Genomic DNA, 17,418 nt, shown 5'->3' on the forward strand with positions numbered 1-17,418 from the left:
CACGTTCGTGCCTGCAAAATAGTACATCGACGTCGGAGGCTAGAACATCTGAAAATTCGAACAAAAGTCCCCGCACTCTCTTTCTCGAAACAGCCGCTTTTCCCACCAGCAGTGACAATGCAATACGCGCAGAGACTGCAGCGCACAAATAGTCAGCAGTACCGTGAGGAGCGCGCAAATTCTTGTGTGCAGCTCAGACAACCCAAAGTGGCCTCTAGAAATATCCCGCGTAGCGTAAACAAAAAAAAAAGTTACGAGAAAGAAGAGTCTCCTCGCGGCATGGCCTCGCCACCTTCCTTGTGCTTCTATTTCGTGTACTATACAGAACCCTTCCTTTAAAAAAATTATACAGATCCCAGAAGGCAAATACGCCTGGTACCAAAGCTTCCCTAACCACCCATACGTTCAAAACATGGCGGCTCTTCGTTGGTTTATAGGGCTTAGCACCATCTATGCGACGACTAAACACTTCTGGCGAAAAAAAGTGTGACGCCATTTCCGTTAAAACAGAAGTGGCGTCATTCTACAGCGTAGGCTGTTATGGCTGTTATGGTATCCGTCGCAGCTCTCACCAGCCTTCTACCCACTATGGTGTATTGTCCAAGAAATTATTGGATTGTCTTGAAGAAGAAAAATGATGATTCAGGAGATGTATAAAAAAAGCTCGAGTGAAAAACATGTATGTCACACCTTAATAAATCAAGCAGGCTGGGTGACTGTCACCATCCCACTTCAAAGGGAAGGCTAATAAATCATCATCATCATCGCCATCATTAGCATCGTATCTTGCCATTTGTGGCGCAATGCGAGATGCGCGCCACGTAACGTCGATATGTGCGCACTTTGCGTTGCAGCTGTGTATTTTTACGACAGGTGTCCCGGCATGTAGCAGTTGCAGGTAGCAGGGGCATGGTGAATGTAGCTAGTCTGGTTAACTCAAGCAGGCTAGGTGACTGTCACCGCCCCGTATCGAAGGAGATACCAATCATCATCATTATCGTGTCGTGCCACGGATCAAGGGATGTGACATGTGAGCCGCGTAGTCTCGGTACTTGTGTTTACTCTTCGGTACACTTTATGGAGCCTCCTCGCAAGGTACGAACTGCTGCTGAAGAAGCCAATCGTAGAGCTGCGCGCTCGGCTACAACCAGGCGTCGCGCTTAGCATGCCGCTGTGCAGAGAGCAGCACGAGCCGTAGCCCGTTGTCGACGCCGGGCGGACAGTTGAGATCGTTCTGGAGAAAACAACGCGAAGAGACTTCGCCGCGAAGATACTCTGCAGTGCGCGCTGCCGAAAATGCAGTACCTCTGCAGCCGCTTCTCCTGCTTACGCTGCGACTGTGCTGTGTGTGTCGCACAGGCCTGCGACTTTTCTTTTTCTTGTCAAAGGCGCGAAATTTGTTTTTGTGGCCTGCCATTGAAGCTGTAGTTTCAAATTACCCACAATTCGTCTCCATGAGCGCTTAGAGCTTTTAGCGCAACGTCAACCGCACGGGCGGTCCAAATCGCACCCATTCATAGAGCATGGTTTCTTTGCTAGGTCGAAGAAAGCTTTGGGTGTTGAGTGCTGATCGTACCGTTGGACGCCAAGCTCGTCGGCCAGCACGGCTGCACGAAGGCAGCGTAAGTAAACAATTATCTGGTAGTCGCAACTCACTACTTCTGATTGAGCATGCAAAGAACGATGAAGCACACCTCGCAAATGCCGCGCCACCAGAATTCCGACAAAGGTTGACAAGCGAAGCAGCACATCGGTGCTTAGTAGCAACTGAACTTTATGCGCATGCCTTCAATAGCTGCATTGCATTACGTTTGATAGCGACGTGAACACCCCCCTTTTATAGCGGCCGCTAAAAAGCAGGCACTTCTGTTAGTATTCAAATAAAAGAGAGTTGCTTTACCGCACATTGCTTCACCAAAGTAAAAGCTGACGCCAAGTTCCCTTTTCTTTCCTCGACACGTACAAAACATTGATTAGGAATTTTATTTTTGTTGAATGAAACAAAACAGTTCTTAAAAACATTAGCTATTAGAAACAGTTATTCTTTCTGAATGTTAGTCCTCTCCTAACATAGTCGCGCTTCCATCGCTGCTCCCATAACCGCCCTTGCTGATGTCGGTGATCATTGGTTCTGGACCGCTTTTCGCCCGAAGCTTCGCGATCTATTCGGATCGACCTTGGATTCCACGCACTGGGAAAATCGATGTCGAGCGCAGCGCTTTGCATGTAGCTGGTTATCCCAGCCGTCGTTTGGAGTTCCACAAAATGTTACCAGATGGACCTACATGATTCTGTAAGGCAAGCAGTTGATTTTGTGTGCGACGACAGCCGCAAGGTGACATTGGCGATAATATTACGATGAGTGTACGATTGCTTTATTACTTCGAAGGAACATTACAACCTCTCCCGACACACTTTAGGCCGATCCCCAATGGCGGTACTATTTCACAAAGCATATTTAAGTTCTAGCTGCCACTAGGGAAAGATGAGAGAGTCGGCAAATATTCACGCGTTCCATTCTTATTCACGCGCCGTTCGTTAGTTAGCCTACTTTAGTTCCCCATACGCATAGAATAAAGCACAAACGTCTATGTAACTTAAAGACTGCCATATTGTAAACAAAAAGTATGGCGCACATAACAACAGCCGACTTATGAGCAATACTCTGGACTGCATGCATCTCAAGAACAATGTTTCACCACCACTTCGCGCTACATACTCTGTTTCGTGACTTTCTGGGTCAGTTCAAGATAACAATTCTGAATTCAATCGCGAGACAAATGCTCGATCCTATGCCTGTAAATCATGGACTTTTCATTTCAAGTAACATCTCATGAGATGTTCTAGGTGTTTGTCGGCCGTTTTAAATTACCGTCCCATTCCCCCTGACGTCATGAATTTCTGCAAGTTATGCTTCGCACCCTTTTCTCGTTTATCAATAAGTATTTAGCAAATAGCGTTCGAAAGTGTGAAATGACTCAATGACACAACTTCCGCGGTACCTAATGGCAGGAGTGACACAAACACAAGGAGAACGAGGACAACTGCACGCCCCCCCCCCCCTTTTTTTTCCGAGTTGCCCTTCCCGTTCTTACAAGGCCTGTCTGAAGAATGTCTGATGTCAGGGAAAACTACAGGGCAGATGTTGCAACACTGCGTGCTCTGGAAGGAGGGTCTGTCTTGTCTTGAGCATTCAGGTGGCATGATCTTGACTTTCGTCTACTGTTGTGCAGTACCTGTTGCATTGGGTATACTGTCTTCCGATGTCGGCGCGATTCCACCGTGGGAAAAAGTTAGAGCAAATTTAACAACCATAATAAACAAAGTTATGTGCTAAGCGTAGTGATTGTCAGGCATAATCAATTCGGCAGATCCGAAGAACCCTTGTAGATGACGCCATGGGTATGAAGTAGATATGAATGTGGTGCAACCGATTGAATAAAGGCCAAACACCTGGAGAGAGTGAGCCACGCTTTAAGGGGGTACTCACAAAGCCATCGCGAAATGGTTTATGATTATTAAGCACGAACATTGGTAATCATAGATTCTCGGTTAATTGTCAGATAAATTGCTCAGTTATAGGGCATTGGAACAAATATGCTTTGAATGCCATTTTAAAGACAATTTGGGTACGCAGCGAATGTCTTCAATGCCTGCGCCCAAATTATCAGACCTGGCAGCGGCACCAAGATAACCACCTTTGTTCATGCAACTTCGGCTCATGTAATTCGATATTTATAGACCATTACAGTATTTTGGTGATTTTTAAGCCCCTTACTCTCTGCCCCGTGCGGCTTTCAGTTCTTTTTCCCAAAAAATTAAGGAACCTCAGAAGAATACGCTTTCACATCCGAGAGCGCATCAGAAACGCGACCACGCCCAAACAATGCTTCCCGAAGAGGGGTTCCGAGACTGTCTCGAGAGGTTATGGAAGAGTAACTGGAATCGGGTGTGTCAAGCACGTGGGAACTGCTTCAAGGTGATTACACCAGGCGACGCTCATTTTTTGCAAGGTACATGGTCTGATGCTTTTCGGATAGGCCTCGCATAGCCATGTTTTGCGCGCTTGCCTTTCCGCACCATGAAAAGCTCCCAACTTGTTCAGCTTCGTGTCGCTTCCATGTTGCAACTTTATGTAACTTTCAATGCGCAAAAGCAGCTTGAGAGGTGAAAATAAATGAAATGTGGAAGACGGACAGAACAATCTCCCAGCTAATCATTAACTTCTCAGGATGGTTTTCAACTCTGGACGTCGCCATTTCAAATTGACACCGCATTTGACGCGGTCAGGCCTTTCATTTTTGATAGTCAGCTTTGTGTAAGTATAATAGCGTAACGCCACGACGTCCCTTAGGCTTATCGTTCCGGGCTGCCTAGGACTAGCCAGTGGCGCTGCTTTCCACAAGTAACATCCCACAAGTAATGCCGGAAGAAGTAAAGAAAGCCTTGGGAGCTATGCAAAGGCGGAAGGCACCTGGGGAGGATCAGGTAACAGAAGATTTGTTGAAGGATGGTGGGCAGATTGTTCTAGAAAAACTGGCCACCCTGTATACGCAATGCCTCATGACCTCGAGCGTACCGGAATCTTGGAGGAACGCTAACAGAATCCTAATCCATAAAAAAGGGGACGCCAAGGACTTGAAAAATTATAGACCAATCAGCTTACTGTCTGTTGCCTACAAATTATTTACTAAGGTAATTGCAAATAGAATCAGGAACACCTTAGACTTCAATCAACCAAAGGACCAGGCAGGATTCCGTAAAGGCTACTCAACAATAGACCATATTCACACTATCACTCAGGTTATAGAGAAATGTGCGGAATATAACCAACCCTTATATATAGCTTTCATTGATTACGAGAAAGCGTTTGATTCAGTTGAAACCTCAGCAGTCATGGAGGCATTATGGAATCAGGGTGTAGACGAGCCGTATGTAAAAATACTGAAAGATATCTATAGCGGCTCCACAGCCATCGTAGTCCTCCATAAACAAAGCAACAAAATCCCAATAAAGAAAGGTGCCAGGCAGGGAGATACGATCTCTCCAATGCTATTCACAGCGTGTTTACAGGAGATATTTAGAGACCTGGATTGGGAAGAATTGGGGATAATAGTTAATGGTGAATACCTTAGTAACTTGCGATTCACTGATGATATTGCCTGGCTTAGTAACTCAGGGGACCAATTGCAATGCATGCTCACTGACCTGGACAGGCAAAACAGAAGGGTGGGTCTAAAAATTAATCTGCAGAAAATTAATGTTTAACAGTCTCGGAAGAGGACAGCAGTTTACGATAGGTAGCGAGGCACTGGAAGTGGTAAGGGAACGCATCTACTTAGGGCAGGTAGTGACTGCAGATCTGGATCATGAGACTGAAAAAATCAGAAGAATAAGAATTAAGAATAGGGCTGGGGTGCGTTTGGCAGGCATTCTCAGATCATGAACAGCAGGTTGCCATCATCCCTCAATAGAAAAGTGTTTAACAGCTGTGTCTTACCAGTACTCACATACGGGGCAGAAACCTGGAGGCTTACGAAAAGTGTTCTACTTAAATTGAGGACAACGCAACGAGCTATGGAAAGAAGAATGATGGGTGTAACGTTAAGGGGGGGATAAGAAGAGAGCAGATTGGGTGAGGGAACAAACGCGAGTTAGTGACGTCTTAGTTGAAATCAAGAAAAAGAAATGGGCATGGGCAGGGCATGTAATGAGGAGGGAGGATAACCGATAGTCATTAAGGGTTACAGACTGGATTCCAAGAGAAGGGAAGCGTAGCAGGGGGCGGCAGAAAGTTAGGTGGGCGGATGAGATTAAGAAGTTTGCAGGGACAACATGGCCACAATTATCACATGACCGGGGTTGTTGGAGAACTATGGGAGAGGCTTTTGTCCTGCAGTGGGCGTTGCCAGGCTGCTGCTGATGATGATGACGACATGCATGACATGCTTGTGATATGAATGCCATGAATTGCATATCATGTCATTCTTATCATGTCATGCCCGCATGTCTCGTCACACATATGCTGAAATATATACAGGTAAAGAAACGATAACGATGTCATCAACTGATTCATTTATGTAATTTATGAGATGCGTGTCATGTCGTTCATATGATACCTTTCATGTCAATTCAGTCCTGTCATGGATTTCTTGATACACAACTTGTTAAAGAATAGACCTGACATAAATGACAATCATGTCATGACATGAATGATATGACATGCATGTCCATCATGTCATGTCAATGCATGAAAACAACTCATGCCGGCCTACTGCACCAAGTTGTCTACTAACTTTGGTCGATGTCTATGTGCTCCTGCTCGTGATGCCGTGACGGTCATTGCATCATTGCAGCTTCGTAATCTGACTCTCGCCTCTGGTTCTCGCGTGCTACCTGGGCTCGAGCCACATGGCTTGCATGGCATCTTGGCAGCCGAACACCGGTTTGTGGCTGCATCCGGTCAAACAGCGACTGGAAAGTTTGGAAAGTAAGTTTCCCACCAGCGCTGATTTCCGAACACCGGACAGCATCGCACTGCCTCCTCGTTCCACCCGAAACGCAAACCGGACTTTCACGGCCCCTTTTAAGGCTGCTTATTCAAACATCGAGAACTGCTCTTTCCTGGCGCTCATAGTGGCTGAGTATGACAACGCTGCATTGAATTTCACTATGGCAGCGTCGTCCCGGCTCGGCCAAGGCGAGCAGTGCATGCACCCCGCCACTCATTCGAATGGCTATAAAAGGGCACGGGCTTCAGGTTGTGCTACAGCTTCACCGTCAAGTCACTTGTTCGTGTCCTCCTAGTGATACCACGTGCTGCATTCCACGGTCATTTACATTCTGCGTTTCTTACCTATCTCACATCTCCGGGCCGTTAGTACATATGCAGATCATGCAATCGTCGTTACCGTCGTCGTCGTCGTCTTGCTGCTGCCGTCACACACCCACACTCTCGCGTTAATTCTTGTTCATTGTATTCGCGTCACACACAAAAATACTGGGCTTACGCGAACATGTTTTGTCAAGCTGTTAACGCTTCGAGAAACCCAAAGCCATGCTGCATAGCCAGCTTCCTGCGAAATTGTTCGCATAAATTCGATTCCGACAGTGCGTGGGATCTACGCAATTTTGCTGCAAGTGGTAAACTTGCCAATTTACAAGACCACGAGAAGGACGAGGTTTATGCATATTTATGTGCTTCACATTATTACTAAATTAGGCTGAGCCACAAAACTATTATCTGCTGTAGGCACGAGCATCAGAGTTCCTCCAAGTAACTTTCGTGGGAAACTATGATATGTAACCAGTGTTGGCTTGGCCACAGCAGTGATAAAGCTATACCCATTTGTAGAGAAGAGCTACTTTACTCTTATCGCAAATGGGTCTTGGTGCCGAGCTACATGAAGTAGCTTAGAAGCCGTCAGAGAAAAACTGGCGCTCGCTGTGCGTATCAAGGCCGCGCGTCAACACCGTTCAACGCCTTTGGCTGGTTCTTTCCCGCCGTCCCGCGAGCGACCGCCAACCAACCTCCAAACCAAACCCGTGGCCTCCGAGACTACAACGGCGCAAGGGCAACCGGTGCGACCTCGGAGGCCACGCGAAGCCTCCGCTTCTAGCCACCCTTGACTGCTGATTGTAATGGCTGTCTGCTCGTTGACTCGCTAACACAGCGAGACGAGGCACGAAAGACAGGCTTGATTCGGACAAAGACGCTGCGTATTCGAAAAACCACTTTCTTACGGCAGTTACACGAGCGTCGGCTTCGGGCCTCAGATGCCACTGACCTGCGGCGCCGGCGCCATCACGTAGGCGGTGGCCGGCGACGCTCGCTGCGGTCGAGCGCCGGTCCACGATGCCGGCCGTGGTGGTGGCAGCCGACGCGACCAGCAGTACGGACAGCAGGGCGGCGCCCGCAATGAGGAGCCTCTCGCCGCCCATCCAGTTACGCCAGCGGCTGTCGTACTCGGAGGGCGGCGTGTCCGTCGCCGTGGCCACGTCGCGACGCGTGCACTCGGCGGGGGCTCCGGTGGACTTCGGAGCCACGGCGCCTTGGCTGCTTTCGCGCCCCGCACGTGCGGGCCTGTTACCCGAGCAGCCCGCGTACATTGATCTAGCACTACGACTCGTAAAACATTAAAAAGAAGGTTTTCCACTTACGGCTAGCTCCGTTATTCTAGTTCAAAATTTTGCTGCAAGATTGCATTTCTCGGTCCACATCTTTTAATAAAATTGCAGTAAGGTATGCGTCCGGGCAAGCTGCTGTTGATCCGAAAGAGGCGAAAAACGAAGACAAGCGCCGAGTTCCAACTTCGCCGTCCTTTGTCTACGTTCGCGGTGTCACACATCACGGTTTAATGAAACACTTGGCATCATCGTTTGTATTCCTTTGTTAGCACTTCCAGTTGCTGTATTAAATGGCGGAACCGTTACCCCTCTGTGCGGCAGCTCAGTTCGACGGCTATGTGCGCATAAGGCAGTGGCTCCTATATTTTTTTTTGTTTTTCCGTTACGAACCAGGTTACAGAGATTCCAATTCTTTAGTTGAACGATTCAGACGACAAATGAAGGAGAAGGAGAGGGGAGAAGAAGCGTTCTTTTGGCAAAGTTTGATAGAAAATAAAAAGAAACAAGCAAAAAATTTTGTTAATGTAAAAGTGCAGGTCGCTGTATAGTCCTTTCAATAGCAAACAATCATTTGCGCCAGAATAAACAAATCCCGTGCTGTTTGTATCATACATCGCAGCAAGTAGTCGATGCAGGCAATTTAGCGAAGACCTGCCGTTTTACCAGCCAATGATGTAGTGCAAAAAAAAAAAGGAAAGTGAAAAGAATCGTAACATAATATGCAGCCCTTGGCCTGCTTAGACGGTAGCTACATATAATAACAAACAAGTAAATAATTGCATAATTTATCATTTCACGCTTGGTGCACATTCTCTCGCTTCATCCAGCCTTGAGACTGCAGCGCGCAGCACGTGACGGCCCGCAAACTCATGCAGCAGAACGTATGCATTTGCTTTAATTTGTAAACAAAAAAAAAGAAAGAGAAACTTACTCCTAAAGCTTGCTGCGACTTAGGTGGAACATTCGTTTGTTTGCACACTTCAGTGGCACTTCACATTGTATATTTGCCTGTGAACTGGGATAATTAATCTTGCGAGTTACGTTCGTCCGTTTGCTGGCAATGACATCACTAGATATATTACTTAGAAAAGCGGAAAGTATTTATTTCTGCACGCTCGCATAATAATTTTGAATGATTTCACTTGTAAGCTGATGCATGCGAATTTGCGCAACGCTGGTTCCTGTCAGTAAAGAGGGTTCGAAATTTCAGAATCAAATGGTAAGGCGACCCCCATTAGAGTTGGCGACTTAGCGCAACGAAACGTTAGTGTGGCTATTGCGGCAAATAAATGAATAAATTAATTAATAAATGTATTTATTTATTTATTTCCTAATTAAGGAATTTGAAGACAAGAGCCTCGTAGACTATCAGCCGTCATTTCCAATTCAGTAAGGCATCGTATGACCAAACAAGAGCATTTTTATTCACCCTCCCCATGCCGCAGCAACAGTACCGAGGCGCCCGAAAGCTTCCCCGAAGCATGAAGAAGCACTCTGTTGCGAGCGCCGAGGTGCGGAGGAGAAGCCGGCCATGCCCACCTCTGAACTTATGCTCTCTGCGCGTATGGGACGGCCGGAACAAAACCTGCCAGCGCACGCAATCTCGGAGGCCATGTAAATTTGTTGGCACAACACAGACATAAACCCCCTGTGGTCCATGAGGCCCACGTGCTTTTGTGACGTCTGATGGTTCTTGCAAGAAATGTTTGCTGTTCTGATCACTTCGAAAATGGTTTTCAGGGGTGGCGCTTTTAAAGAAGCCTCGCATAACAACCCGGCGTTCGGCCAGCCGGACGTCTATAATTCATACTATACCGTGCTTCTTGTTTTCATTGATTTTGAATTCCGTTTTTAACTACATGGGAAATATAGCGTATTTCAACCTCTTCAGGTGGATAAGCTGGAGAGAGAGACGTTACATATGCGGCAAATTGGAGTGTCCAGTGGTCAATCGAAAAGGTTCCTTAATAATTGTTCACTTTAGGGTACATGTTCCAAACAGCGAAATTGAAGCCGACGAGTAGTGAAATCATGTGGGCTTAGCAGAAATCCTGAGGCTATCGCTACATTCAAGATACTCGCCCGAAAACCTGCTAAAGAATTCACAGACATTACATTTAAGATATTCTCAAAGTGTTGCGCACACACTTTCGGGAACTGTTAGCTATCTGGAACGCCAATGTATTATGAGAACACTTTAGGGCCTGACATATGGAAAGTTCTGGTACTTTTACGTATTTGGGTAAACAATCACATGATTTCATTACTGCTCGGCAATAATTTCACAACTGCAACATGTGCGCTAAAGTAAATAAATAGAAAGTTCATAAATGAATATTTTAATAAGGTGCGACGTCTAGCGAGCACGCTTTCCTAGCGGCTGTTTCAGTAACGAAATGGAAACACGAGGCCTCCCCATGCGTACAGAACGGGCGCGGTGTCGCTGCTGCTCGAACTACTACTGGTGGTCGTGCTACTGCTGGTGCTGCTCGTGGTGGCGGAGCTGCTCGAGTCGCTGTCTGCAACGTGCCGGCACCTCGAGCGTCGCCAGTGCCACGGGACCAGCGGAACAGAGCCCGCGGTGAAACCGGTCGACGACCCGGCAGTCCACTGCGTCGTCTCAGCGGGGTGCTGCGCCTGCCATAAAATGACACGTTTCCTCTCAATCTGAGGCTCTTCCGACGAGGCGGTTTCCCGGTGAATGGTTAGTTCGGCAAACGCCGCGCAAGTACGTGACGACCGAGTGCTAAACATGGAAGGGCAGGGAGTGTACTTCCCTACCATGCACACCCATTGCGAGCAGTGACTAGTGCGAATCAGTGTAGCCCCTTTTATTTACACTGCGGAAGAAGTTTACTTGTGACCCCATGAAACTTCAGATTGTGTGCCTACTTAAATAAAAAGTTCGCCCCTAAAAAAATGAAGTGCTTTGTCCTGCTGTCCACTACAAGTGCACCTTCCTAATGGGTTCAATTGTAAGAAACACGCCTCATGCATTCAGCTCATGCATACATTTTCTCGTGCGTTTAAGAGTTATGCTGATTTATCCAACCACATTTGAGCTGTGTAGCAATGGAGGCAATTTGAGGAACCTATATTGTGCTAGAACACTATACCTACATACCGTCGCAGCTCACTGAAGACAAGAGCGGCGCGATGTATTTAATGGAGATAACTAGAACAAGGGCTCAGTTCAGCCTTCTCTAGCTCCTCGACCGCGCGCTTGAGGTCGTCGTCTTCGTCGTCAGCGTGGCAGGGCACAGATAGGGACGCAATATTCGCCTCGCTCCAGGAGGAGCATCGTCCCGATGCTCGGCAGGTAGCACCCGGTTTCCAGCAAATCAGAAAGTGACCATATCATTCAGAAAAATAGGATTTCATGCCAACCACATGCACAGTCTCGGACAGGTCCTGACGGCGCCTCGAGCAGGATGGGCTGTCAAGAACGACTTCATAGTTGACGTCGGTAAGGCGTCGCAGAACTTTGTACGATCCGAAGTACTGGCGTAGAAGTTTCTACGAGAGGCCTCGGTGGCGTACCGGAGTCCAAACCCAGACTCTTTGGCAGAGCTGGCAGACGGCGCATCGATGGTAACGTCGGGTATTATGATCTTGCTGGCTAGTTGTTCGAACAAGGGCCAGCTGTCTTGCTTCTTCGGCGCGCTCGTCAATCTCGGAATCGCCGGAACCATGATGCAGCAGAGAATCCAGCATTGCAATCACTTCTCGACCGTGGAGGAGACTGAATGGCGTGATATTGAATTGCGTATTATATGCAAATGTTACATAACGCAATATTTTGTCCATGTTATTGTGCTCCACATCGACATACATGCACCGCTTGTCTGCGAGAGTTTTGGGGCGTTCCGTAAGTCCACTGCTTTGCGGTTCATAGACTGTCGTCCATCTGTGCGCCGTGCCATTAAACGTGAGTACACTTCGTAAAACATCAGCCGTGAACGCAGTTCTCTTATCGGTTACATTGACTGCTAGAGCGCCGTTCCCTCAGGACGATGGTTTCGATGAAGGATTGGGCGGCCTCGGCTGCGGTGCTGCTCGGAACTGCCTTGGCTTCCGCACATCGCGTGAGGTAGTCTGTCGCAACAATGATCCACTTATTTCCTGTAGCAGATATTGGGAATGGGCCCAAAAGGTCCATCACAATCTGTGCAAGCGGCATTTCCGGCACCGGTACGGGATGTAGTAGTCCCGCATGTTTCGCAGGTGGCAGTTCGCGTCGGTGGCGGTCCATGCACAATCTAACGGAGTACTTCACCTGTGCTGCGAGCCGTGGCCAGTAGTATTTCTCTCTGATACGCTATAATTCTCTCGTGTAGCCCATAGGTGGCCTGAGGTGGCTTCATCGTGAACGGCTTGCAAGATTTCGTTGCGGAGAGCTTTAGAGACGACTAGTAGGTATCTCTTCCCTGTTGAAGTGAAGTTCTTCCTAAAAAGAACACGGTTGCGTATCCAGGACGATGACAGTTCCCTGGAGAACACTCCAGCATGTGTGTGGCGCGGCGTTCCAGGAAAATTTGTGAAGCTAGCTCCTGGTCGTCTTGCTGTTTAGAGATGATGCTCGTGCCAACAAATCCTAAAAAACCTGCGGATTCGTGATCATCACCGCCCGGCGACTCGATCGGTGATCTGGAGAGGCAGTCGGCATCTAAGTGCGCCTTCCCGATTTGTAGACCACTGTGATGTCATACTTTTGAAGCCTTAGGCTTCAACGTGCCAAACGTGCAGATGGGTTTTTCATGTCGGTCAACCAACGGTGGTCAATTATGTTTTGAAAAGGGCGGCCGTATAAGTATTGGCGGAACTTTGTAACTGTCCATACTACAGCCAAGCATTCCTTCTCCGTGGTAGAGCAGTTCCGACTCTGCACGTGACAGTGTGCTATTTGGATAAGCAATGTTTCTCTCAGCGCCGTCTTGCCGCTGAACTGCTCGGTTTGCATCGATTTGGATCATTGTCCGCGCATCCACATCGAAGTGGCCAAGAACAGGCGATGTTTGTAGACGGTGCTGCAATTCGTTAAACACCGCTTCCTGCTCCTTTCACCACACGAATGTGACAATACTTACGGACTATTGCAATAGACGACTTAAAATATGTCAGCGTCACCTGTGAGCTCAGGGCATATGGGAGATTTGAGGGTCGGTTTCGGTTCTGGAGGCTACATGTCCTGCCAGCTAGATATATCTATAGCTGGCAGCGCATATGGCCGCGATACACCGCGGCAACCACGGGGTGCTGCGGCAAGCCCGCTCGCCAAGCTCGCCATCGAGACGCTGAAAACTGCGTACTCTGATTAATTTCTACGGGTCAGCATGGCGACACGAGCCAGCCCGAGCTTGCAATGCGCTTCGACGCGCATGAAATGTCTCGGACTGTCTGCGCGCGCTGGCTTTATGCACGGAACTGAGTCAGCAGCGGATGCTGTTTCGCGGGCCTTGCGACTACACTCGCCGACCTAACCTCCTTTCTCTGAGAAATGTCTGAAAAGTTATCTGCCACGCGAAACGTGCGAAAAGCCTGTCAGCAATGTCGGACGGTTGCTGCAATCAATAGCGGTTGCGCGATGTCATTTTTTTAACTGCCTTTGGGAAACATCCCTTAACGATCAAAACACACTCGCAGAAACCTCATAACTGTTGCCATTATACACCAAGGCGTATTTTCTGCATATGAAGCGTCAGCAGCAGGGAATGCTTAGCTGCAATCCGTCAGTGAATCCCAACAATTTGTCAAAATGGATTGGAAGATACATTCTCAGCTATCCGTTCAAAATAACATTTTGAGTATTCAAACCGGTGTGATGCTTATTCTAGTGCATATCACACGGGGGAAAGAGCCCCACGAGAAACTGTTTACGCACCGCATTACCTTGACAGTGATTCCGACCGGAATGTCTCTGCACATACGGACAGGTGAAACGTAACGAAGTTTTAGTGTACGCAAAACTTCATGTTCTAATGGCAGGCCACTGTCTCCTGAGCAGTGTCTAGTGGCTGTACGTTTAGCAAAAGTAGGTCACGACTTACGAGCTTGGCAGGATATACCCGGCAGACAAAAAACGAGTGCCAGAGCACGGATGAACTCGGAGCACCGACTGCGCGGAGACGTCATGGCTGCGGTACCCGCACGGCATGTTGTGACCATTTGGGGTAGTGCTTGTCTTTCTAACATGTTGTACTAAGTTTAGCTAAGACGGTAGCAGAGAGGCTTGACTCCAGTTTCTAGGCACATCCTGCGCGCGTGGCTGCAAGTGATGAAGTGGCGTGCGCCACTTTCTAAAATCGTCCATTCCCATGCTTGTAACTACCTGCTAAATTTAGCGGACATTCGAGATATGTCTTTCGAAGTTGCCGCACTACAATAATTGGTAACCAGTGGTGAAACTTCATGTCAGGGGCAGTTTTCATATAGTGGGCACCGTATAGCGGGTGCGACGCTGTGATTCTCAGGTCCGCAGTTATCGGTTGACCGACTACATTTCGTAGTCGGCCAGAGACGGCACGACGCCACACTGGCAAGATCGCAGGCGACGATGACAGGAAGCATGACAAATAAATACGACCGGGCCGAGTGCAATAGAAGCAGAAGTGTAGCGAGAGAGAGGGCTGGGTGGGAGACAACCACCAACATGTGACCCTGGCCGCTTCCTCCCCCCCCCAAAAAAAAACAGAAAGACATTGTTTACCGAGGATACCTTGCCTAAAACTACGGACGACATCATTCGCCTGCGCCGTCCCTTTCCCCCGGTCGGTCAAGTGCGAGCCTTTTCCTTCCCAGCCTATTGGTAAAAAAAAAATTCCTGGCTGCGCAACTGATTAGTAGCACCAGCAGCATGTAGCAAGTGTGTAGTATAAAGGCAAATAAATATCCGCTTACACTCTGTCCTCCTTGCCCCTGGTGAAACACTCCATGCGCCTGCTGCGATGTCGTTCCCAGTTGGTGGCCTTCCGGGACAGGAGGCAGCGGCGGTGTCGCGTTGACAGGCTGCCGTGGAGGCGGCGGGAGCAGTATCGGCCGCAGCTGCCCCTCTGACTGGCAGCCTCGGTGCCTCACGGCACGCAGCCGCTGGTGCCTTTCGCACGGCGGCGCCTTGCACTGTGCGGAGGACGGCAGGCTGGAGTTGATGCTGTACGTGAGCTGTCCGAGAGACACATCTTGAGCGGGGGCCGTGGGCGTCTCAGCTCGAGCGAAGCTGGCGCTTGGGGTCTCGTCTGCCGTGTACGTGGTGCCGGTCGAGGCGCTGCGGAAGTCTTTGTCATCGTGCGTTGCGGTGGTCGTGGTGTCCTCGGAAACCCAGCGTCTCATCGCCGTGTGCTCCGTGATCCTTCTACGTGGTCGCCTTGTGCGCGTGGAAAGCGAGAGAGCGTGCCGCGCGGCGCGTGTGTCTCTTCGGTTGCTTCCTCTTCCAGCTGGTTGGTTGCACGTCCCCACAACGGTACATTGGCCGCGAAGAGGAAAGGGCAGTATAACGAGAAAAAGAAAAGAGAAACAGTCGTAGTATTAGTACTAGCAGGAACAGTACGATTTTAAAGATAAAACGTAAACAACCTTTAGATGAATATTTACTTACCAATAGAGGAAGAACAAGCGTCGTTGAGCAGTCTGTCCACTATAAGAAAAACCGAAATTCAAAACGGAAAACAGAAGACATAGGAGAAAGCTTGTTGGTTAGCTGTTACCCAATGCAATGGCGCAATCCGCTCTTGCCTTTCGCCATAAGCGAATGTTGGGTTCCGATCCCACTTACCGATCTTGGTTTCTACAATCGTATTTCGAGGTTAGCGAAGAACTGGATTGTAAGAAGGGTTAAGTTTATGAAAATGATTTTGTGGCTGTAAAAAACAAAATTAGTAACTAAATTATTGAAATCAGGACTTAGCCAATACACACAAGGAGAGAATACGGATAACAATATATTATATATATATATATACAGTTATACGTGTAACTACAGTTACTGTGGGAATTGATGTTATGCAAAGTGTTTTACAGATAACTAGTTATTTAACACCGTATGGGGTATCGCAAAGTGTTACGAGATGGACAAATGTACAGGCTAGGGTGCGACATATATTTGTATACATCACGCGAGCGTTAGTGAGACGACAGCAGCAGGACGGCGACAACGATATTACGATGGCGATGGCGACGGCATGACAACATACGTTTTGTACACCGGTAAAAGAACGTTACAAGCTATTCCGTTAGGACCTGGGCTGAACCGGAACATGGGAGTGCACCCTAACACAGCGTCTCAAAGCGCTACCTGCCACGAGCAAGGAATGGGAGAAAATGACACGCTGTGCTGCCTTACAGAATGTGTGGCGCTCGCGCACGTGATCTCGCATGTGCTTTAAGCGTCATAACGGCCGCGTGAACCATCTGAAGGAGTCAGTTTGTGTTTCCACGAGAAAAGCATGCGTGTGCATGGATCCCATTTGAATGATTTGTTCCTGGAAGATGCTCTTGGTTGTTGGCGGTGGTTCGCCATTCCCGCCCTCCAAATATGCCTTCCCTGGACTATAAGCAATCCAATAAGAAAAGTAGTTTTTTTTGTCACATTGAGGCACCTAATAATGACTGGCTTTATTTTCATTCCTGGTTTTTTTTTTCATGTTTGCTGTAGAACATCCCCTCAACATACCGCATCCCACAAATCAATAAGGTAATGATCAATCTCTTAACTTTTACATAGTCTGCAATTTGTCCCAGAAAACGAAAATTCCCTTAGCCGCTTTCTAGCCGTTTTCAAAGCGGATGCCAATAAATCATCATCGTCATTAGCATCGTATCGTGCCACCTGCCTTGCAATGTCACATTCGCGCCGCGTAGCGTCTATACATGCGCCATTTGCATTGTTGTTGCATATTATTACACCTTGTTGCACGCCACGTAGCAGCTGCATGGGTCGTCATGCCTTCTACGTCGACCCAGTGGCACAAGCTGTCTAATAGGTTGGGCAACAATAGTATGCACTCGTGGCCTAGATGTCGTGGTTATCGTCTCATCGTCGTCCCTCCAGCTTTGACTTTTGACTCTCGTCCTACCACGTCGTCACGCGGTCTCTATGACGATGATGGTGTAACAAAGCTGCAACGACCAAAACGGCAGGCTTCGTGATACAGTCGTCATCAGCCCATTGTCGTCGTGCACACATACCGTCGTGAAGCCATCGTAGTTATTGCGTCGTCGTCAACAGCCGTTGTCATTGATTCTTCGTTATGCGAGTGTTGTGATGCCATCGCGGTGTTTTCATCGTCGTCATTCAAA

General features: G+C 48.2%; 2 protein-coding genes across 2 annotated transcripts in view; both read right to left on the bottom strand.

Moving 5' to 3' along the window:
• Positions 1-8,109, bottom strand: part of LOC126523357 (uncharacterized) — a 31,784-nt gene extending 23,675 nt beyond the window's left edge. The window contains exon 1 of the mRNA XM_050171992.3: positions 7,788-8,109. Coding sequence (XP_050027949.3) covers positions 7,788-8,109 — 322 coding nt within the window. The remainder of the gene's footprint in view (positions 1-7,787) is intronic.
• Positions 8,110-10,512: 2,403 nt separating this feature from the next.
• LOC129382570 (uncharacterized) lies at positions 10,513-15,544 on the bottom strand. Its single transcript, XM_055066711.2, has 2 exons — positions 15,025-15,544; positions 10,513-10,764 (listed from the first exon to the last, which is right to left on the bottom strand). The coding sequence occupies exons 1-2, from the start codon at positions 15,451-15,453 to the stop codon at positions 10,513-10,515; spliced, it is 681 nt and encodes a 226-aa protein (XP_054922686.2). The 5' UTR covers positions 15,454-15,544.
• Between the last annotated feature and the right edge of the window lie 1,874 nt (positions 15,545-17,418).

Source organism: Dermacentor andersoni, chromosome 6 (assembly GCF_023375885.2).
Source record: "Dermacentor andersoni chromosome 6, qqDerAnde1_hic_scaffold, whole genome shotgun sequence".
NCBI lineage: Eukaryota > Metazoa > Arthropoda > Arachnida > Ixodida > Ixodidae > Dermacentor > Dermacentor andersoni.

What these genes read in the sequence shown, in the direction of transcription:
- LOC129382570 (XM_055066711.2), bottom strand. Translation starts at nt 15,453, where the DNA reads ATGAGACGCTGGGTTTCCGAGGACACCACGACCACCGCAACGCACGAT. An exon ending in AGGGGCAAGGAGGACAGAGT is followed by an intron (nt 10,765 to 15,024) that starts GTAAGCGGATAT and finishes ATTTTATGGCAG; the next exon opens with GCGCAGCACCCCGCTGAGAC.